The sequence below is a fragment of the Diuraphis noxia genome, unplaced genomic scaffold, assembly GCF_037042655.1.
Source record: "Diuraphis noxia isolate RWA-SAM2 unplaced genomic scaffold, SU_Dnox_SAM2 contig0002, whole genome shotgun sequence".
Lineage (NCBI taxonomy): Eukaryota > Metazoa > Arthropoda > Insecta > Hemiptera > Aphididae > Diuraphis > Diuraphis noxia.
Window position 1 is genome coordinate 76548997 of NW_028301712.1, and position 24517 is coordinate 76573513.

General features: G+C 27.1%; 2 protein-coding genes across 4 annotated transcripts in view; one reads left to right on the forward strand and one right to left on the reverse strand.

The window, feature by feature from the left end:
* Positions 1-580: 580 nt before the first annotated feature.
* The window catches only part of PCB (Pyruvate carboxylase), a 32278-nt gene continuing 8341 nt past the window's right edge, over positions 581-24517 (forward strand). For 2 of the 3 annotated variants that reach the window (XM_015524629.2, XM_015524631.2), the window contains exons 1-9: positions 581-767; positions 21098-21263; positions 21370-21554; positions 21688-21999; positions 22055-22279; positions 22354-22517; positions 22594-22756; positions 22828-23010; positions 23104-23338. In XM_015524629.2, the coding sequence (XP_015380115.1) occupies positions 21128-21263; positions 21370-21554; positions 21688-21999; positions 22055-22279; positions 22354-22517; positions 22594-22756; positions 22828-23010; positions 23104-23338 (1603 nt within the window). In that variant the 5' untranslated portion in view covers positions 581-767; positions 21098-21127. Of the gene's footprint in view, positions 768-968; positions 1112-21097; positions 21264-21369; positions 21555-21687; positions 22000-22054; positions 22280-22353; positions 22518-22593; positions 22757-22827; positions 23011-23103; positions 23339-24517 lie in introns of those variants that run through there. The other variant, XM_015524630.2, reaches the window with a different exon arrangement.
* Positions 18220-20286, reverse strand: LOC149058943 (uncharacterized). The gene is made up of 5 exons (XM_089221132.1): positions 19980-20286; positions 19191-19268; positions 19008-19085; positions 18822-18899; positions 18220-18708 (listed from the first exon to the last, which is right to left on the reverse strand). The coding sequence occupies exons 1-5, from the start codon at positions 20092-20094 to the stop codon at positions 18617-18619; spliced, it is 441 nt and encodes a 146-aa protein (XP_089077258.1). The 5' UTR covers positions 20095-20286; the 3' UTR covers positions 18220-18616.

The following is a 24517-nucleotide window of genomic DNA, read 5'->3' on the forward strand; positions in this document are numbered from 1 at the left end:
TATGACTATTGACCTGAAACACTCAACAGTGAAAATTGTGAAGAAAAACAGAGCATCATTGCTTCCGACAGTATACTGCAGTATTGAATTGTATATGTTCCAAAAGTTCCACATCACTCAAAACCAAAAGTATATCTGTGGTAAATCAATATACCTATGTAATAAGTATTTAAATGAGTTAGATTTTTAACCTGCCTATGATTTGAAAAAAAAAAAATTTTTATGAGAAAACTGAATAATAATCTTTTGATTTACCACTGGGATATTTAGGGCAGTACAATCGAGACATATAGGTACCGTGTAAATAACATCAATACATCATACTGTTGAATTTATGTCCATATGTTCCCGCCGGAACTTGCTTCCAACTAACTAGAAAGACGAAAGTTCAAAAAAGTTTTTGGGAAAACATTATCTGTTAGATAGCAGCACAGTTCAAAAGTCTATCGAATACAATATATTTTAATACTTCATTGTACAGCCAACACCTTGGGTCCTGGTTATATTGTTCAATACACGGAGGGGGATTGTGATGTCATTGTCATAATGGACTATATAGTATTTAACATCTTACACGGTTATCAGCGGCTATATTGTAAACATGTAGTGGAATAGAATATTAAAATTATTAACGAACGTTATCGTTTTATATTAGCACATACATAATATAAGTTTTGTAGAAGGTTCACTAGGCATTGGTTTCGGTTAGTGGACGGACGTCTTTCGTACTGGTTTACACGTAATAGGAAGAACTCTCGATATTTTCTGTAAGTACATACACATTTAGTTTCGATAAATATAATAAAAATACTGAAAAATACTATTAACTTTCGTTGGTAATAATATGATATAACTCGCATTAAATAATAAAATAATAATGATATTCCTGTAATCGTATTATTGACGTGCTACTATCACAAGCGTACACTGCGCAGGATCACGACTATCGGGCACATTCGCACAGCGCCACGGCCTGCAGCTGCAAGGTTGTGCAAGGTGAACGAGTTTTGAGGTTATATAGGTCACAGACGACCGACAAGCGCGGTAGTTTAATTTTTCTTATTAGTTTGTTATCCGGCACGTTATCCTTCGAACGGTCAACAGGTGTCAGGTGTGCATTTTGTTTTTATTTATTTTTAGTTAATTTTTAATACTTTGATAGGTATTAAAAATGTCGTTGAAAGTTCACTAAACTATTTAAATTTAAATATATTAAAAATTACCCATATAAATCATATAAAATAATATATATACCTTATGTAAATTAAATTACATACTTGTTTCTTACTGCAATTTGTAAAAGCCTATTATTAAGTATTTATTTTCGCGTCAGACACGTACTCATGGGGGTGTTTTGGGTGTTCAAACACTCCCCGAAATATTTGGGTTTTTGTGGTTATTTACTTATTCTATTTTAATATTAATCGTCATATTATACTTTAATAGACAGCTGGTATAATATTATACATTGTGTTTATAAAAAACCAACTAAAGCAGAATTAAAATGTTAATACTAACAAATTAAAATAATAGATTTAATATAGAAGTTAATTGTTAACATATTCTTAACATGATGACTAAAAAAAATGTACGAAAACTAGATTTAATATTGTAATTTTTTTGTTATATCAATGTTTATATTTAAAAAAAAGTTCTACTTATCAATAACTAACTGATTTAAAAAAAACACCTCCCAAAATTTTTTCTTGCGTACGTCATTGTTTTCGGATAATGAAGGGTATTGACTTAATATAAACGAATGATCATAATACTTAGTTGTACGTCAAATCTTAAATTATTTCAGTATAATATGTGGGTATAGAAATGGTATAGAGATTATTAGATTAGTTTACTTTACCAAACTTGCTATTTAAATGTTTACTATTGTTATGTATAATATATTATGGAAAGCAATTAGTAATGTGTCATTGTTGCAAAAATTTGATTTGCCGAATTCTAATTATTTATAATGTAACATTACTAATATAATATATCTTCAATCACAGAGGCGGAACTAAAAAATAAAATATGAACACTGTAAAATAATATAATTGTCAATGTAAATTCAATCCAACGTAATTTTGTAACCCAATGGTCTATGTCACCGAGGGTATACTTCGTTTTAATAAAAATAAAATATAATATATCATCAAAATTTAAAATTTAAATAAAATATAATCCTACCTTTTTTAATTAAAAATATTTTATGATAAATATAAATAGGTTACCTAATCATTTAAAAAAATACAATAACTATGGATGTTATGATAAATACTTGATATTTTTTAACAGTTAAAATTTAAATTATTGAAGTAGTACTTAAATGTTAGAAGTAATCGAAAAAAGTAAAAAAACAGGGAACATTTTTGAGTAACCTACGTGGTTATATGCATTTCTGTTTAATTTAAATTACATTTCGTTACTATATTATAAGTCTAAGATTTTTTTTTTATGTCTGTGATTTATGTCAATATTAATTAAAAACAACATTCTCTTAATGCATTTTTTCTATGAAAAGAACAACATTTTTTAAAACTTAGAGATGCGAGTTTAAATGTACATATTACGTATAATATACGTATTTGTTAGAACATTAATAAATTTATAAAATTATGGAAGGTCATATTAACAGTATATAATGTTAAACGAGAAGTCAAGAATGAAAACTGCTCTTGCTTGCCCTTTTCTAGAAATGTCCTTGAAAATATAATATGATTATTATTACGGTTTAAATTATAGTAATATAGAGATAACAATAACTTAAAAATTATTATCATTAATTATGTATCCTATAGGTAATGTATTATTAATAATACCGAGAGTCCGAGACCTTATTTTAACTTAACTATATTTTTGTACATACTAGGTATTTAAAAACCATTTATAATTTTACTTTCTTTATTTAGCATTCGATTATTCATTCTTTAATGAACTTCCTTGGTATTTTCTACCCCAGGCTGTTATTTATCATTCATCTTTTAAATATGACCAACTTTGAGTATTGATGGATAACACTAATCATCATGAATTCATGAGTTGTCATTGAATAGTACAAAAACATATATTATAAATAAATCTATTTTTATAGTTAAAGTAAAATCAATTTTTTGAATTTTATGTTTAAGAGGACGCTATCTGCTATGCATTTGTTGTTTCCGTCTTAAACGCGTACGAAAATTTTTCGTTTACTAGTTTTAATAATGTGCTGTTAGTTTTGATATTAGAGTAAATTGATCTATTATTAAACCTTTGTTTAAGAACATTGTCTGCGTTTAAACCACATAATAGATACCTGATACAAAACGTATAAACGTCTGATTTTATTCGGTGTTTTAATTTTTAAGCGAGGCATGAGCAATCTATGTCTTGATTGAAAATTAAAATATCAAAAAATCGCCAACGCTTAAGCTCATATGATGTTCTTACCTAAAAGTTTGATGGTATATCAATTCACTCTAATATTAAAATAGCTCACTGTTGAAACTCGAACATTTGCATGCCGCGCCGTACGTTTGTAAGACGGAGATAACAAACGCATTTGTAGCATCCTATTAAGAAAAGTGTCAATATTATAAATTATTAATAACTAATAAGAAACTATAGATAATATTATGTTCTGCTTCTTAATAATTAATATTATTATGAAAACAATTAAATATAATCGTAATTTCTTTATGTATTGTGGTATAAGTAAATTATTTTACATATTATATTGCTTTACATCATTAGGTTAATTACACCCAAAAAGTAGTTTCAAAGTTTCGATTTGTCATTATTTTGTTTATATATTATCTCGATTAAGTACAATGTGTAATGACTATAAAATATAAACTAAATAACTACCTAATCGATTTCTGATGATCGACCTACAAGAATCTTAAAAATACCAAATGCCTCATATCTAAATCATTCCACATTTTGGTTATTTCATTCCTGTTAAAAATTTGTTTACTTTAATGTTATATATTATCTAATAAATTTTATGATTTATGTATCAAATTATTATTTATTAGCTAATATTGTTTAGGTGTATAGTAATTAGTAGGTAACCATAGTTATTAGTTATTTTAGGTAGAAAGTTGGTATGAAGGTAGATCTAGATGCGTAACTCGGTATGTATTATTGTTAATATAAATATATAATATTACATTCACACGATATTGATATTGTAACTATTAACAGTATACGTGTAGAGTCATGAATATTACATTAGTTATTAGTTAAAATTAATTATGAATATTAAATTTGACATCGAAAAATTACATCCATAAGCATAATCGATATGTTGTACATTACAATATTACAATGCAATTTAAACTTAAAATATTAATAATATAACAGCAATTTTTTTTTAATTTTTGATTATGGGAATTTTTGCTTTCAACGCATCTAATACATCAATAGGTATAGTAATGTAAGTTAGCTATGGCTATTCACTAAACATTAATTATATTATTGTTTTGTGATTATATTCTTCTAATTCACTATGCACAAGGCACAACTTTGTAAGAACTATTTTCTTGTATTTAAATAAATAAAAAAAAAATAATAATGTAAGAATAACTATAGGTATCAAATATATGACAATAAACTAGATACATATACCATTCAAGAGGTATATGAACCATAACTAAATAATTAAATTAAATACTATTAGGAGAAGATAAAACATAAAAATTTAAAAAAAAAAACATACGTACGCGTTTATACTGTACTACTATAGTGATATAAATGTGTGATGTTTACTAACTGCAAGTCTACAGAACAATGAAGAATATATATACAACATAATATGTACCTAATTACTTTATCATGATTTTAATTTTTAGAGATTGGGTAAAATTTATTGAGAATTAAAATGAACATTGATTATATATACTGTAACGTTTTATGGAATAATAATATCATTATTATATTAAGTTGGCGAATCGTATCTTTGAAAAAGTTTTTCTTTCAGAAAAGTATAATTCATATCCACAGTTTCGCTTGCGACCATAGATTTCAAAATGTTCAATATTTTATTGATCCTCAAACAATTGGTTTAAATGGAATGTTTATTGCTATTTCTTTTCGTGTATTTGCATTTTGCAATAAAAAAGTTTATTCGTGTATTTCAATATTATACCTTACGTCGTGTGGTTCGTTTCTCAGCAAATTGTAATTTCTATTTTTAAGGGTCTAAAAAAATCATTGATTTTATCATTTTTCTACCACCTACAACGACTGAAGCTATGATAAAGTTGATTTTTTTTCTTGCTAAAGTATTTTGTACAAAACAACATTTTTTGGTTTGGTTGGAAAAGAAAAAGGGGTTATAGGTTATAATATTTTAGAATTATATTGTTTGACAGAAGCTAGGGAAAGTATGATGGGGTTTCAATATAAATATTTAGAATATGTCTTGCGATTAATTGTCGTTATGGAGATATCAATTTTACACCGATAAACTTCTGCGTATTAGCAAAATGTTGTATTGATGTTTCCCAATTGTGATTCAATATTATGTCCTGACTGCCAGATCTCAGTATTTATTGTCAACGTAACTCACAATCGCCTAGAAGAGTTTCATCGGGATAACTCATAACCTCATTATTGTCGTCTTAACATTCTAGATTAGCATAGTTTTTTGTTTATACAAATCCAGTTCTATTCAAACCCTTATAAATATTATGAATAACCATTAAAATGTTATAAATTCATATAATAGATATCAATAGATAGATTGTTTGAATAATCGCAATTACAAATTGAGTACCTATCTCAGATAGGTAGGTATCACGATTCATGAATAATCAATAAGTGTAAATAGTTACTTAATGTTATGTTTGAATATCAAAATATATATAATAAACAGCTTATTCTCAATGCAAGTTATCACATTATTGTACCTTGATAATATAGGTGTATATGATTCAGAATCATAATTTTACTGGAATGCTCAATGGTCAATGCCCATTATTAATTATAAGTACAACGATTATATTATAATTCTTATTGGTTTATGCCGTAGCTTATCTAAGCAACCCTTGACCTATCTGTAATAAATACAAAGTTAAAAAGTACAAATTTTCTGATAGCCACAGCGACTTTGAGATTTCAGTATACTGTATTTAAATGAGTATTTCTTTTATTTAAAAATAAATTATATAAATGTATTTATAATGTAGTTCTTATTGTATAGTAAAATATAATTTATAGTTTATAATGTGCATTATACATTACTGTACATTCTTAAATACTTTATTGGTATGATCAAGGTACGTGCTGATAAGAGAAATTTGTGTTACAAAAATGGTGGAGATCTGATCCATTTTTCGAACACAGATATCTGATCATCACCCGTGTACAATATGTGATACAATATGTTATGTATTATGTGCAATACATTATTATTATTACCTACTCAATGTTGTTTGAATAACGTACCTATATATTTTGTATTGTATGGCTTAATTTATGTTTTATAGGTATTTTGCATTTATATTCGAAATTTGTTTGCTTCTACTCTGCAGTTACATAAATGCAAATTTAAAATATTTATTATTCAGTGCCTATTTAGAGAAATAAAAGTTAAGTGTCAAAATTCAAAATAAATATTTTATTAACAATCAACATATTGTTAAGATGGGTTATGTGATATTATGTGATTAATTGTTCAATGTTAATCGTTTAAATTATATAGATAGGTAATCAAACGAAAACAATGTATTTGGTGATAATACTATTATTAAAAAACTTTTACGATTTATCCTATGTTTGAAGTTTTGAGATAACTAAAAAAAAACTATAATTTATAGCTATATTAAATACATTCTCAATTTATATTAATATCAATTATAGTTTTATTAACATTTACCAATGAAACAAATGTTAAATGTTAAAAACTAATACGCATGTGTAATAGTCTTACAACTCTTACAGTAAGCTATATAGCCGCTATAGGTATATTATAAAAGTTTATTTTGTTCTCTTCACCTGAACGCTTTTATTTACCGTAGTTGATAGTTTTTAAGTTTGAACAATAAAAACCATAACTTATGAAATTGAAATTTAGGTATAACATATTTTCGAAATGATCAAAAATTTCATTTTGTTTTCAATAATTATGATTTCTGACCATAAATATAACTGATACGAATAAAAACATTTTATTTATTTTAATAATAATGGGTAAATTTTGGATCCTCAAATTTATAGACATGTATATAATGTAAATTTATAATACCTGGAAAGCCGGCCGTACAGATCCATACGTAAATGAAAAGAATCATGATAATAAATCGATAAATTATGCCTAGGTAATATTACAATTTTTTCTATTGATATTTATGTGTTATTTTGAGTAAAAAGTTATGCAATATCTATATCTATTTATTTACTTAATTAAATTTATCAAGTTATTGTGTGGTTCGACTCAATAATGTTTTATAATGTGACCTTGAACATATTTTTGAGTAGGTACAAAACTGAGGTCATGAACTATTCATGTATAATAATTTAACAGGCATAAAATTTTTTTTAAAATTAACATAGTTATATTAAATAATATGATATATATTTAGTATCATATTTTTAATAACTATAATAATATAGCCATGTAGGCAGGTTCTAAAATTCTTTATATACTAATAAATTTTTTTTAAATATCAAATTGTAACTATTATGTAATTATTATTTTCATACGTATAATTAAACTATATTTCTTTTCATATAAAGACGTAATATATATTTTTAGAGATAGTTTTACTATAAATCAATTAATATTATGTTATATCGTTACATTTAATATAATACACAAATTATTAATTAAATTAAACCATATAAATAATATTGTAATATATTATCAATATATTGACGAAATTCATACAAATAACTCAATTACAGCATGGCAACCTAAAATAAATCTTCGTGATTTCTTGAAATTACTGTTTAAACACTCATTTGTTTTGGGGTTCAGGGCAACCGCGTTTTATCGTTAAAAACCATAAAAATCGGTACAGCCGTTGAAGCATATGAATGCGTGACAAACACACATTTATCATAATATAATTGGACATCATGTAAGAATTATCAAATGCATAGATACTGATAGTTTTTATTGAATTAAGTCGCGCTGGATACTGACTTATAAAAAACTTATTTGATTTATATCAAAGTTTTAATTTACTTATGTCCTATGTAATATATTAATATTATTTTATATTTAACTCTATATTATTTCATATTTATAAGTGAATTATACCTACAATATTGGTTCAATACTGACGTTTCGAGCAAATTGCAACAAGTTTCACCATAAAATATTATGTCCACCGTTTCGATGTCATGAATTTATTTACCAATAATATTACTGAGTAGGTACTTACTATTATAATTTACAACTATTTAAAATAATAATAATAATTTTATATTAATATACTTTTACTTAGGTATTTGAAAAGCATTTCTATTGTCTACCTATTATTATATTTTTTGTGCAATTATTCGAACAATAGAATTGTCAAAGGTGCTAGGTTATAAGCCTAATATATATAGCCATAGTGTGACTAATGCGAATAAACAAGATATCGGTTCACCTAGTTTTAGGATTTTAACCAATTCTAAAAAGTTAACGGTCCATTTATTTTTCAATAAGACATAATATTTATTATTGTTGTAACTATTAATATTTCATCATAGTTCAGAATTTTTTTTTGAGGAGGGTGGGGTATTCGGTATTCGGTATTCAGTATTCGGAGAAATAAGAGGATTTTGGTTTGAATGAAGTTTTGAGTGGAATTTTGTTATGCTGAGTTGCTATTTCAATGAGACTGTTGAGATTTGTAAATTCTTATGTAATGCGTCGTTGGTCATGTATCATGGGGCTCTGGTTATTTATCCGAGATATATTGATTTGAAGGCTTGTATACAGGGTGATTAATTTATCAAACAACACTCATTATTTAAAAAAGTATTGACTTTTTCCAAAATATTTTTTTACTTGGTTTCAAGTTATTAAAAAACAAACGTTTTTATTAAAAAATTATATTTTTTAAATATTTTTTATCCTTATCATTTTTAAAGTTTTTTACTTTTTTGAATGACAACATAGAGTTTTAATTTCATATTCCAAAGCAGAATATTTTTTTAAGTATTTTGATTCATAAAAATCGAATTTAGGACGAGTAGTTTATGAGTTATAAGTTTTTAAAGTTTAAATCGGCAGAGTGGAGTGGTATACGGGGTTACCCCGTAAAATGTTTGTCCACTACTCCGCTTGTCTAAACTTAAAATACTTATAACTCATAAACTACTCGTCCTTAGATCGATTTTTATAAATTGATAAAAGAATCACTTTGCATAAGTCTTATATTAGATGGTTTGGCTTGGCCCCTGCATATTTGGATACCTACCATATAAGACCAGCGAAGGGTAAAAATCGTCTTGTATATAAATATTTTGTTTTTTAAACTAAAAAAAAGTTAAGTGTAAATTTAAAATGTTTTTTATGAGCCGTCAAAATAAATTTGACAAAATCCGTTAAAATAACGACAATTTGCAAATTATTTTGTGGTTAAAAATTCATATGTTTAATTTTTATAGCTAAGAATTGAAAATTAAAAGATTTTTCATAAGTAGTTAAAATTAAAAAACCAAAAAGTATATTAATATCATATTTTTTTTTTAGACATTTCCAGTATAAATTTTGATGAAATGATAGATATTTAAAAGAAAAAAAACGATGTTAGTTATTTCGGCGTTATTCAAAAATATTATTTAATTGTTAAAGTGGTAGTTGGCCTCAGTCACAAAACGTGTTCTGAGGTCAAGAATCAGCCGGTGTCACTAGTTTCCAGATTAGTGATCACCGGCTGGGGTTTAGTGCAGTGGTGTACCTGTGGGGGATAGGGGCATTTGCCCCCCTCCCTAGAAGTTTATGATGTCATAATGCAAATTCAATGTCCAGCTTAAATAATATAAATAATAATTATTTTTAATTTTCACTTATTTTAATCGTGTTTGATATCAAAAGTTTTTAATATCACTTATCAATGTAGAATATGATTCATGTTTTATGTATTTAACAATAATTTATTATACAGTTTCAGATTATATTATAATTTATAACCATAAAAAATTGTGCAATTAATTTATGCCCCCCCCCCCTAAAAAAAATGTTTCACAGGTACGGCACTGGTTTAGTGACAAACCATCGCGGCATATTATATACATTTTCTAACTGATCGTACCCTCCCCTATAGTTAAAAACTTACTAAATAACCTTCAGGCTATTGACCATATTGTTGAAGCTTTAACGCAATAAAAATAAATAAATAATTTATATATGACTAATATATCATTATATAATTTTACCATTAAATTTTCATGCCACGAGTTTATAAAATTTTTCACACTGTTCAACAGTAAGGTGGTATCGATTTAAAAGTTGATAACAATGACAATATTATAATAAAATATAAATTAACACCATTGTAATAATTAAATTTTATTTAATAAAATAAATTCAATGCCAAAAGCAAAAATAAAATCAACCTATCTACCATAATAAATACTATTTGTAAATTAAGTTGCTTTAATAGAAATATATTTGTTACATTTTACATAATATAGGTACTACGTTTGTACTATGGCTTTAAAACGGTATGAAATTAAATCGGTTTAAAATTCTTAAACTAAAAATGCGAACGTTTTGACTTTTAAAACAGTTTAAATTTTTTAAACTGTTTTTACAAATTACTACGTTTATATGACGGTGTTAAAGACGCTCGCACTATGTAGCTTAAGAATTTAAAACCGTTTTAACGCCACCATATAAACGTAATAATAGACTGTCAGATCATCTCCGCTCAGAACTATTTTTCGTATCCAATAATAAATATTATTAAATCAAATTACAAGCACTATTAAATCTTTTTGTGACCTATTCGACACCTAATACATATACTGCAGCACAGCGGTACTCACTTTTCCACCATTTTAGTTATTGGTTTGCTTAAGTTTTGTACAATTTTTTTTTTTTAATTCTTAAATTAACTAGAATTTATTAAAAATAATAAAGAAATTAATACTAAATTACATTTGAAAACTTATTTGAAAACGTTATTAATTGAATTGTATAATGTTCTTTAAAATTCCATTAATTAAAATAGTATAGTGGTATATTTGTTAATTTTTATGGCTTCGTTCTCAAATCAATAAAAACTTTGTATAACAAATCAAATTTAATTATACGTTTTGCAAAAATAAAAAAATACAGTACATAGTTGATTATTACTTATTAGGTTTCGGGAAATTAGGAAGTATCTAAATTAAATAAAAATAATTATTTTACGAGTAGGTAATCAAAACATTTAATTTTTAAATTTCAGTTAAAGTTTAAACCATAAACTATAGAAAAAACAGGTGAAAGTTCTCCTTATTTTGTAGACAATTAATAACATCTCAGTAATTACAATAAACTATACTATCGATAGAATAACAATTATAGATCATTATTAGTTATATATAATACAAAAAGAGATAATAAGTTAATTACAATTCAACGTAAGCGGTTATGATTAACTATAGAATAATTAGAGTATACATCAGTGAAAATGGATTTAATAATAGATATTTTGATAATATTAATTCAGTGTTAATATTTTGAGGTATACATTTGATATTTGGCTTAGAAGTAACAAAAGTTTATGATGGATAGGTATAATGAGGGGTATTGAGGAGAGACTAGGACATTTTTTTTTCAGGATTAGAGGTATGTTTATGACACTTGGTAAGTTCTTATAATTTACAGGTGCTTATAGAGAATTTAAGACTGGACTACTTTAAAATTAGCTGAACGGTCCTTGGCACATTTGGCAGTCTTTAGTGGAAGTAGTATTTTTCGATAGATGATTAATGATTATCATCCTTGCCACAATTGACGCATATAATTTATGAATGGTTTATAGTTTAAAATTTGTAGTTTGTGTTTCCATAAAACTGGCACCTATGTAAATAGGATTGTGACGCGTTTTTGATTATTTATAAGATCATTCTTTATAAAATCATTTTTTTTTTTTTGTAATTGGTTTTTATTTTGTTGTAATCACTTATCATAGGCGACTGCAGGTTGTGAAATGTTAATGTAGAATCTTGGTTACGCGCTAATAGTTTCTGATCATTTTGAGATCAATCTATTTGTAATTTTAATTCACTACATTTGGACTAAATTCATAATTCTATTGGTATCTTACATGTTTTTTTTTTTTTCATTAAGAAAACAAATATTTAAAATGTTTGTATCTATTTACCTCCTACACGACTAAGTATAATAAGTAAATATAGTAATACATAAAAAAGTATGTGGACATTATTGAAGGGAGTGGACATTAGACATTGACACTAATTCAAATGATACTATTGAAACGGTTCGCTCGGATGGACGGCCCGTGTCTTGAATAAATGATAAACTTTGGTTTTTTTTTTGTAATTAGGTATCTCTATTTCTATGTTTTGAAAAGTATATACATAGATAACATTGGGGCTTAGTAAAGCATCGATTTGTGTCGACCAGACTTAAATAAGGGAGTCGACACAATCGGAGGCGCTTGGGTATTAGTCGGGTAGCTACCGGACTCTATTTGTACAATTAGGTATAATTTTTTACCAGCTTATTCAGCTTAATTAAGCGCCGGGATTGGTGATGTGTTGGCCCTAAAAAGGGCCGTTTTATTGAAGTGACGCCGGAAACCGCTGAACGTTCGATGATTTGAGAACTGCGGCGGTATCCGTGGGTCGGCGTCGTCGTTGACGATCGGCTCTCGGACGATGCTTGAAACCGTGGAGCGGTGTATAGTCGTCGTCGGAATATAAATGAATCGATTTCTACCGTTGAGCGGTAGCCGGTTGTCTCGTACGTAGTCGGCAATCGGACGATGTTTGAAGCCGTGGAGCGGCGCATCGTCGTCGGAGTATAGGTAGCACGAGTCTCGTACGTCGTCTGCAGTCGGACGATACTTGGTCCGGGTCCTCTTCCGTCGAAATTCTTGTTCTGAATAGCTTGTAGACGGTTTGGGGGTTTGAAATGGACTGACTAGATTTGGGGGGAATGGCTATGCCGTTTAACTATACCAGGCTTTCGCCTGACTAGATTTTCGAAAGCGTCCGGTATTTATACCCTTTTCGACAATCTAATCCGTTGCTCATTGGTCAGCGTTTATTCGTTCCGCAGATAAAAACCACACCGTTGCTTTACCGTTTCTTTTTACTAGGTGTCGTTTTTACCTGTCGGAACGTATGGTTTTGTCCAATTGTCTTTGTTGGTCTTGAGAAAGACCTTTTTAGTTGTTAGTTTATTCCGTAACACTATATAGGTACATTATTGATGTAATATACTTCTGATTCTCGTTCACTTCATTGCTCGTTAAAAATACCAACTCCATATGATTCAAAATTGTTATTTAATTCGTCGTTTAATATCCAGCTAGTCATGTTCAAAACTTTCCTAGACAAATTCCCGTGGATTTACAAATTTACAAAAACTCGATATTTCAGCAGAACGTTACTTGAATTACTTCTACTCATTAGTCTGTATGCGTAAAAAATCATTGCAGAAATATTTTTTAGCTGGAAAATCTCCCTTATAGTTGGATCGACTTGCGGAATGTTGATATGATATCCATCTTCTCCACGCAAAACATCAATGAGTATTGGATATGCTCGATGAGTATTATTGATCTAGGAGCGTCTTTAAAAATGTCTTATAGGGGGGGGGGGCACAAATAAAATTTTCAAATTATACACAGTTATAACTTATCTCATATTTTCTCTCACAAAATGTTGTCATCGTTCTTGACCAAATAATTAAAATATAAGTATTATACAATAATATTTTAAATCAGTGGTATTGGTATCGAATATAAATAGTATATCATATCATTATAATGATAATATATTGATATGCCATCGTACGAGAAAAGTAAGAGGACCTAGGAGGTTAATACTTAATATACAATACACAGGCTCTATGGGCCCTTTATAGTATATAACAATTTAAGTATAAATAGTATAATGTCTCTTTTAATAAATTATTGACTAACACTTCATCTAAGTGTGGATCATTGAAACGATCTTTGTGCTCGTTTTTTGGTTTTCGATCGGCTCTAATGATCGTTTTGAAGTCAGTAGAGTTCGGTGATAATGTTTCAATAACATATTTAAACCTTGTACTTATGGATTGCCACTTTGCAGAAGTTCTGGCAAATCATATAAAATTCTCCCCTTGGCGTAAGGACATACGGATAATCTACATAAATTCTCCATTTCCCATGAAATAAATTTGTAAAAATTTTGGTTCTTCATTCATACTTGGTTAAGTGAACTGCATGATATAGCTGACCTTGAATTTTAAATTATTAATCAGGCTAGGTATTTAATGGTTTTGGCGGGTCAGTAATTTTGTTTAAAAGAATTTTTCCTCCAGCACAGCAAATACCGAGTTCTTCAAGAACCCATTTCACTGCCTGGAAAAACTTACAAATCGTAGTCATATTGCCAATAAAAACATGGAAATCATCTTCATATATTTTGATTGAAGCGTCGTATATGAATGCGGACATTTTTTACACTACCATGAAGACTGTAATAAATTATTGGTTTCCCGTTGGCATTTATATCATTTTTTCGAATAAAACGCAATCTTTTTGCTACTCACGTATATAGTAGCAAAAAATTGGTTTTCTTTTGACTTTTGGGCATTTTAATCAAGTCAATTGTGATAACCTAATGAAGCATAATAATGTTGATGAATATTTTGAAAACAATAATATGTATGAAATAATAATATGTATAAATAGTTATTAATAATTCACAACCTTAGATTTAAAACCAATAATAACCTTACAAAAAAACAACCTTTAGTATATTTTTTGGTGGAAATATGGTGAAATTTTTGTATTTTAAGTAAGATAAAATTATAGATATAGGATATATATATATACATTATGTTTTATATTTTAATCTGTATAAAATATTTAATTTTAATTACTAAAATTAAAAAGGACAAGGTTCTTCATAAGTTTTTATTAGGTAACATAAAAATTTCTAAAATACATATGCACAATTATATTTTATAGACGTTTTAAGTTCAAATTTTTATAGCAAAAAATTTAATTACCTTCCAGTATTTACTGTAGGTAATAGAAAAATAAATTACCAATAGTTATATAAATATTATAATAGAAAATATGAGTTGACAGACTTTCAGAAACGTTTTGCGTATGCAATTGATTTCAAATTTAACCAGATATCCATTAAAGTGAATGTCGAGGATCACTCGACACCTACTATTTAATACATCAAAACAACTTCGTGGTCTTTTTTTTGTTTTAAAAATAACAAATTTTGTTATTTTTGGATATTTAATTTAATTGATTTCTCTAGAAGAGGAGAATTATAATTTTAATACAAGGTTTTAAAATTAGTTATCGCTATTTACTATATCTAATAACGTTGAAAATCTTAACCAAGTTGGTAATTATTTTTATGATCAATATTTTTATGACTTCTGATAACTGACGTTTTATTGATTGTAAAACAATATTCAAGTAGATACATGTTTGTAATTTTTTTATGCATGAATTATATTCTAATTATTCTATATAGTATGCTTATTGTACTTTGTACAAAGCACATGCAAATAATGTAATACAAGTACCTATATGACTATGTACATATTTCATGAATACAAAATTTGAATCATTGATATGGTAAATCATTTTTGTCTTTACAAGAGGTAAACCTAGAAATTTACCAGCCGGTATCGATCCTCCAACATTAATCATCTACAATTTTTCTAATCGTGTCTATTTATTGCTTTATGAGTTGATCATAAAATATAATTATATAGGTATAAGCATATTTATCATATATAACCTATACCTGCAAACAATTACTAGAATTCAACATAAATATTATACATACATACCAAAATAAATATCGAAGTATCAAATAATTGTTGGGTTGATTTGGGCATGTGCCTCCACCATATGTTACCATGTTTTTGCGTGACTGGTTGGGATTCTGAGAATTGACACAAAATTTCAATTTTTACGTGTGAAAATAAAACCAATATTGAGATGGTTGGTTTAAATGACATTAATGGTATTTACCAATCTCACCACAAATGTTTAGGGTTGTTTTACATATTTATTATTTATGTTATTAGATGTTTGATTAAAATTGTCTATCTATATAAAATAGTTGAAGTATCAATATGTGTTAAAAATTTGGTCAGAATGTAGCGTGAAGTGTTTACATCATGACAGGTTGCATATACCATGCTACCACGGAGCTTTGACAATTATTCTCTAGCAGTCAAGTATAGATTAGAAATTTAGGACTTCTCCGATGCTCTGTTATTTTTTAATAAATAAAACATAGCATTCTACCGTTTGCTATATTTATTGAATTTCGGCTTACCTATCATTACAGGCACGGGCGGATAGGCCATTTTTTGGCGTACCGGAAAATTTTAACAAGGCGCCTCCACATGAAAAAAATTTAATAATATATGATATTAAAGAGCCCCATTACCGAAATACGAAAGGTGGCCCACCGGGAAATGACCGGTTGCCCAGTAGGCCTATCCGCCTATGATTACAGGGGAAATTAATTAAAATATTTGTTTACACTATATTATTATCATTGATTTTATAATGGATCTATTATCATTGCAGTTATAACTTATTGTGTATTCGATATTAATTGGTATTAATGTATTATAGTGTAAAGCCATGTAGGTATTATAAATAATTTTAAAATTGAATATAATACATTTTGAAAATTGTACAATACAAATCAAAATCTTAAAAATCAACAGAACGTATGTTTGAAAGATATGTGTTCTGTATTTTCATTAGGCATGAGTTTGATGTAGAAACAGGATATACCTCTTGAAACACTAAAAAAAAAGTCCGGGAAAAGTAATAAACTAAATGCAAATGTATTGCACTTATAGATGTTATTGTTCCAATTATCAACAATAAACGGGTTTTCTATTACTTGACCGTCTTTTCTTTTTAAATATTGAACTATTTAATGGAATTATGTTTATGCGATTATATTTGTTTTTCCGAGGGGGAGGAGGCAATAGCATATATGTTTTATGTATTAATGCGCATTTGTTTGTTACCACTTAGGTACTGAGGCGTTCAAATAATCTGGCCCCTACCAATAACCAATTAATTTTAATAATTCCATACATTAAAATAATTTAAACATGTACATTTCTCAATTTTGATTCTGCATTCTATACGGTTAAATATTTATTGTATAAACTCATAAGCTAATTTAAATTTCATGCACACAAACGTTTTTTAAATTAGTTTTTCAATGGCATATGTCCTTGTGTCGTATAATATGAATTACCGTTGTAACATATATAGGTGTACAATGTATATGTATCGGTATTTCTTAAACTATAAGTTATTCCAACTATATTATCGAAATACAAAAACAAATTATTACACCTAACTTTGTATATTTTTTTATTTCAATAAAGTGTTCAGTTCTGTTATGGTAAACGATTTTATAATATATGTAATTAGACATTAAAGATATCTATGCATCTCATTCTTCAACTATTCGTCCGAGATAATGAATCTCTCCTATACTCATCCTACTCATCCTCAATCAAGTTTTGAACCATCTTATGGTATTAAGAGCGACTGAGCGACTGCAAGTTTGAACATAGGACGTAACTGAACTGATGTGTATAGGTACTTATTGCAAGCAGTATACATTAGAAAAGATTGAACTGTACCGTTGGAATTATTACTTACAATCAAATATGAAATATGATAGGTATGGTCTAGTTATTATTTTTCTAGAATAGACTAGATCAAAAAAATTTCCAAGGTAATTTCGAGGATTTCATTCTCTAACAACAATATTGTTCTATCGTCCTATGCAGGGGTGGATAGGTAGTATTTTTGTTACAGGGAAATTTTTTAAGGGGGCCCAAACTGAAAAAAATTTGCTCGCTTCGCTCGCAATACGCATATTTTATACTAGTTTTAAATGACCACTTTATTTACAAAATATAAAATGTTCTTATAAAAAATATTCAAAACATAAAAATTACTATAGTTAATCATTTACAATTTTATTATATATTATTTTCAATACAATAATAATTTTGTATTATAATAATATTGATAAAATAATTTGTACAATAATATTCAGAGAGAAAAATTATATCAAAGTGTAAAATCTGGAATTAAAAATTTTTGCAAATTTAGAGAATTAAAAAAAAAAATATGAAGGGGAACACGGGCGCCCGCAGGCAAAAGCTTTTCAAGGAGCAAAAAAAAAAATTTAGAAATATTTTATACTATATAAATACACATTACAGGCTGCAGTTTGTAATGTCCTAGTTCATGAACCAAATAAAATATTAATATTAATGAGACGAGTTATTGTAGACTGGGTATTCAGAGGGAAAAATGATATCAAAGTATACAATCTGATATTGAAAAATTTTGCAAATTTAGAAAATTAAAAAAGAAAATGAGAAGAAGAAAAAATTATACTAAATTAACATTTACATATTAAATATTATTTTGTAAAACAATCAAAGTTAATAATAATTACCTAATCTAACAATTGGAACTTCTAAATTAATATGTTCCATTAAATGTTCACTATTAGAATTGGAAACTTCAGGTTTATCTATAAAATCAATAAAAATTTTTAATGTTATAAAAAAATAACACTAAAATACTAAATTAACATTTACATATTAATTAATATAATTTTGTAAAACAATCAAAGTTAATAATTACCTAATTTTAAAATTGGACCTTCTAAATTTATATGTTCCATAGAATGTTCACCATTAGAATTGGAAACTTCAGGTTTATCTGTAAAATCAATAACAATTTTGAATGTTATAAAAAAATTATACTAAATTAACATTTACATATTATTAAATATTATTTTGTAAAACAATCAAAGTTAATAATAATTACCTAATCTAACAATTGGAACTTCTAAATTAATATGTTCCATTAAATGTTCACTATTAGAATTGGAAACTTCAGGTTTATCTATAAAATCAATACAAATTTTTAATGTTATAAAAAAATAATACTAAATTAACATTTACTTATTAATTAATATTATTTTGTAAAATAATCAAAGTTAATAATTACCTAATTTTAAAATTGGACCTTCTAAATTAATTTGTTTCACAGAATGTTCTCTATTGGAATTGGAAACTTTAGTTTCATCTATACAATTAATAGTAAAACATATAGTATATATAGACTTTATCATTATAATAACAAAAAAATAATTGTATGTTTATAGTACATATTGTATAGGTAGGTAGTTTTAAAAATGTTTATAATTTTTAAAATAATTTTATATTATAGTAGTGCACTAGTGCATGATGTACTTTAAGTCCAAAATAACTTAAGAAATAAAAAATAACTCATAAATACATAAGCATACAATTTAGCTTTCAGTCTGTAAGTAATTACCTAATTGAAGAAAATAAGTAGATAATTGTTGATAATAATCGAAAATATTTAAATTAATTATTAAATGACAGTTGGCTAAAATTGTGAGTTGTGTAAAACAGATTGTGGGGACACAAGGTAGTGATCCGGTCTATGATGTGTTCATATAATAATTGTTCACCCAAATTTAGAGATCTAGCTCACCATTTGATAGCTATATACATAAGGGGTATGAGGGTGAAATTATTTTATTGTTAACATGTTGATATAACATCATTAAAATTACATTACTTTGATAATAAAAAATAACCATGGATCAATTCAATATTTTATATCTGATTACTCAATTAATTGTACGGACTAAAATTTTAGTCTGTGATTAAATGTTAATAAATAAAATATTCAAAGAAGATATTATTAACTAAAAATTAGGATATTAACATAGGTATTTAAGCATAATCGTTTAAAATTCGAACTTACCTTTTGAATAAATTAATTTCATTTGTTTTTTATTATTTGCACATTGCATCAATAATTCTCTTTTTTTTTCTTGGCGTTTTTTTGAACCGGATTTATATTTTCGTTTATTATTCATTATTAATATATAAGTAAGTATTACCAACAAACAAAATAAACTCCAATAACATCAATAAACATCAATAATGACAAAATACAGAGTCAACGCGCACGACGAAACTGTTGACACTCGACGTCTCGACTTCATAATAAAATTGAACATGGATACGATAATCGGTCTAATCGGATAATGGATAACACAATAATAATACATCGTATCTTGTTATTTGTACATTGTTTAAAAATAGATATTAAATACCCAATCATTTCTGAAAATGGTATTTCATATCAGTAAAGACTATAGAACGTGCGGTGTTCGCGGACGGCGGTCGGTCGGATATTTCGGTTTTCGATTAACAATAAAGATTTAAAATACTATATATATATATTATATAATATTGTGTTAAATATCTGTGAGCAAATTATTGATTTGTCGTGGACTGTGGTAATGTGTTATTATCATATTGTTAAAAACAACAGTAATAATAATTTATAGTTATAAATTTAAATTATTTCTATTTGGTGAATATTATGTTATACGAAAAAAAAATGTTTAGACCCGAGTGGGCCCCGATATAAATATAGACCGGGGGCCTACAGGGAAAATACCTTTTTCCCTATGGGCCTATCCACCCCTGGTCCTATGACATTACTTATCGTCATGTTTAATGTTTATATCATCTAAATCTTATCAGAAATATAATATGTACTAGTAATTTTAAATAGGGGTTTTTTAAATGTTGAAAAAAAATAGCATTTATTTGACGAGGATCTAATTTGGCGGGATTTGGCATAGTTTTGGGGGCACTAAGTCTCTCCTATTTAAATAATTGTCCACTTAGAATGCAGTTTTAATTTTAAATCATTGAAGTTTACTTTAATCTCCACTATTTAAGTTTTTCTCAATTCAAAGATTAAATATTTAAATATAAAATAATTATGTTAAAAAATAAAAGTTTTTTTAAATACATTTAATTAATTTGATATTGTTGTATGTTTAAACTTTATGTTCTTTATAATAGATTTAAGAAAGTTCTAATCGTACGGCCATAATGATAATTTCAAATGTAAGTGGTTCCGTTCGGAACCACGTTCGAAACCAATTCATCGTTCTTTCTTTATCACGAGCGAGGTATTCATCAAAAGTTGAATACAAACCAATAAGAAGTGTTCTTGTAGCTAACCGAGGTGAGTGCTTAAAATACATTTTATTATTAGTACGTATGTAATATATGTGTGTGTATATATATATATATATACATTATATAAATTGACTTGGTTGTCTTATAAACAGGTGAAATTGCTATACGTGTATTCAGAGCATGTAATGAATTGGGTATCAAGTCTGTTGCTATATATTCAGAACAAGATAAAATGCATATGCATAGATTAAAGGCTGATGAATCGTATCTGGTTGGAAAAGGAAAAGCTCCAGTAGAAGCATACCTTGACATACCTGAAATTATTAGAATTGCAAAAGTAAATTAACAAACAAAATATTCTTAGAGCTTTGTAAAAGAATTATTATTGAAAATATGTTCAAACGAATTTTAAAATTTTAAAATACTTTTAATACTAATACTACTGTTTATTAAAATAATATATTTAAAAGGAAAACGATGTTGATGCTATTCATCCTGGTTATGGTTTTCTATCTGAGCGATCTGATTTTGCTCAAGCAGTTATTGACGCTGGGATCCGATTTATTGGACCAACACCTTTTGTTGTTCAACAAATGGGTGATAAAGTTGCTGCCAGACAAGCAGCTATTGATGCTGGTGTTCCAATTGTGGCTGGTACTCCCGGTCCAATTAGGACATCTGATGAAGCTATTGAATTTTGTTTGAAACATGATTTACCAGTTATTTTTAAAGCCGCTTTTGGAGGTGGTGGTCGAGGTATGAGGGTTGTTAGAAAAATGGAAGTAAGTTATTAGATAAATATATATTTGATTCAGATGATAAATTCCATCTTTTTAGGAAGTAAAAGAAAGTTTTGAACGTGCTAGTTCAGAAGCAAAAGCAGCTTTTGGAGATGGTGCGATGTTCATCGAGAAATTTGTTGAAAGACCACGACATATTGAAGTTCAGCTTTTGGGTGATCAAGCTGGAAATATTGTTCATTTATATGAAAGAGACTGTTCAGTGCAACGTCGTCATCAAAAAGTTGTTGAGTTGGCACCAGCTCCTCATTTGGATCCAAAGGTAAAACTATTTTACTTAAATGTATCAATAAATACAAATATTTGTCATGTACTTATTAACATTTAATTTAATAGGTTAGAGATTTAATGACTGAACGTGCAGTAAAATTAGCTAAACATGTAGGTTATTCAAACGCTGGAACTGTAGAATTTTTAACTGATAGCAAAGGCAATTTCTATTTCATTGAAGTTAATGCTAGACTTCAAGTGGAACATACTGTTACTGAAGAAATCACTGGGTAAAATAGAGTTCAACTAAATATATTTTTATTTTTAAACTTGAATCGGTTAATATTTTATACTTTGTCATTACAGTATTGATTTAGTGCAATCTCAAATTCGGATTGCGGAAGGCGTTACACTGCCAGAACTCGGATTGACACAAGACTCAATTAAGCCTCAAGGTTTTGCTATTCAATGTCGTGTTACTACTGAAGACCCTGCTAAAAATTTCCAACCAGACACTGGCCGTATTGAAGTAAATCTTAACTTTTTAATGAAATTATATTATTTTAAATATCACTTGTAACACTTATTATATTAATTAAGGTATTCAGGAGTGGTGAAGGCATGGGTATCCGATTAGATGGTGCCTCTGCATTTTCTGGAGCAATAATCAGTCCATACTATGATTCATTACTCGTTAAAGTTATTGCTCATGCCGCTGATTTACAAGCATCTTGTGCTAAAATGAACCGTGCTTTACGAGAATTTAGAGTTCGAGGAGTAAAAGTAATAAGAACATTTCATATTTTTTTCTTCTTACACTAAATTATATTTTACAAACTAATTACCTAAGTTAAATGTGTTTTATTTATAATTTAGACCAATATACCGTTTTTGTTAAATGTGTTAACCAATGAAAAGTTTGTAAATGGATCAGTTGATACATATTTTATTGATGAAAACCCTCAACTGTTCACACTTGAACCATCTCAAAATAGAGCTCAAAAACTACTTAACTATTTGGGAGAGGTTTTAGTAAATGGCCCTCAGACTCCATTAGCAACCAGCTTAAAGCCAGCAAATATACGCCCAAATGTACCTGAATTCCCTGCAGGTACATATATATATATTTAAATATTTTATTTGTTCAGACATAATTAATTGATTAACTATCGGTATATGTACTACATAGTACCTAATTCATAATCATAAATATCAATATAATGATACCTATAATTATTATGGTGTTGCATGTATATAAATACAAATTTGGGCAAGTTTTAAAAATTTTAATTTTAATTTTAGTATGAACTTTAAGTCTTAAATTTTACTTATTTTTGAAACTAGTTTTTAAGTTAAATTACAAAATAATAATAATAGCAGTAGGTGACTAAATTAATTAAAAGTTTATTTTAAAATATACATTTGATTAATTACACAAATTTTCAGAGAAATAATAACTAAAACTTAAGTTAATTACCTATATAATAATAATAGTTAAAAGTTACGTTTTTTTTAAATATCCACTGACAACACCCCCATAAATAAAATACTTTTACATTATGAAAAATTTACATTTTTACTTTTTAACCTTTATCTTAGACCTTGATCTAGAATAATAAATTAATTACAAACACGGGCCTCTGCTGGCTTTTTTGTGTATTATGTATTAAAATTTTTTTAAACAATGAAAACTGGGAGTGTTACTAATAGTAGACATATGAAATTTGGTCCATTATTGCCTTCGTGATTTTATTATTATATTGTCATTTATAACTATCTAATATACAAAAGCAATTATGTTTGATTAGATTTCTAGAATATTAAAAAAATTGAAAATTGTAGAGAAAAATCAAAATAGTTTTTTCTAAGTATTAAGTACCAATTACTTACTAGGTATTTGTAACATAACAACCCCCTGATAAGCCATAAATAATAAGATCACGGATTCGGATAATCATACTATTATATTTTTTTGGCAGATGTCTTTATTTTCTTTAGATTATTTTCGAAATTTTTCAAATTTGTTCAAATTAAATTTTATATTTTAAGGGGGTTAGTATGGTATATTTTATTCACAAAAATAACTTCATTGTAAACTCAGGCCTTAGAGAATTGTTAGATTTTAATAACTGTATCTTATAACCTAAAAATTAGAAGACTTTCTACAGTCTACATTGAACTTCATTTTTTATTTTATTACTAATAATGATGTATAAATAATTTGTAAAAAAAAGCTTGAAATTGTCTTTTTTATTGACCTATAATAAAGTTCATAAATAAGCTATATTAA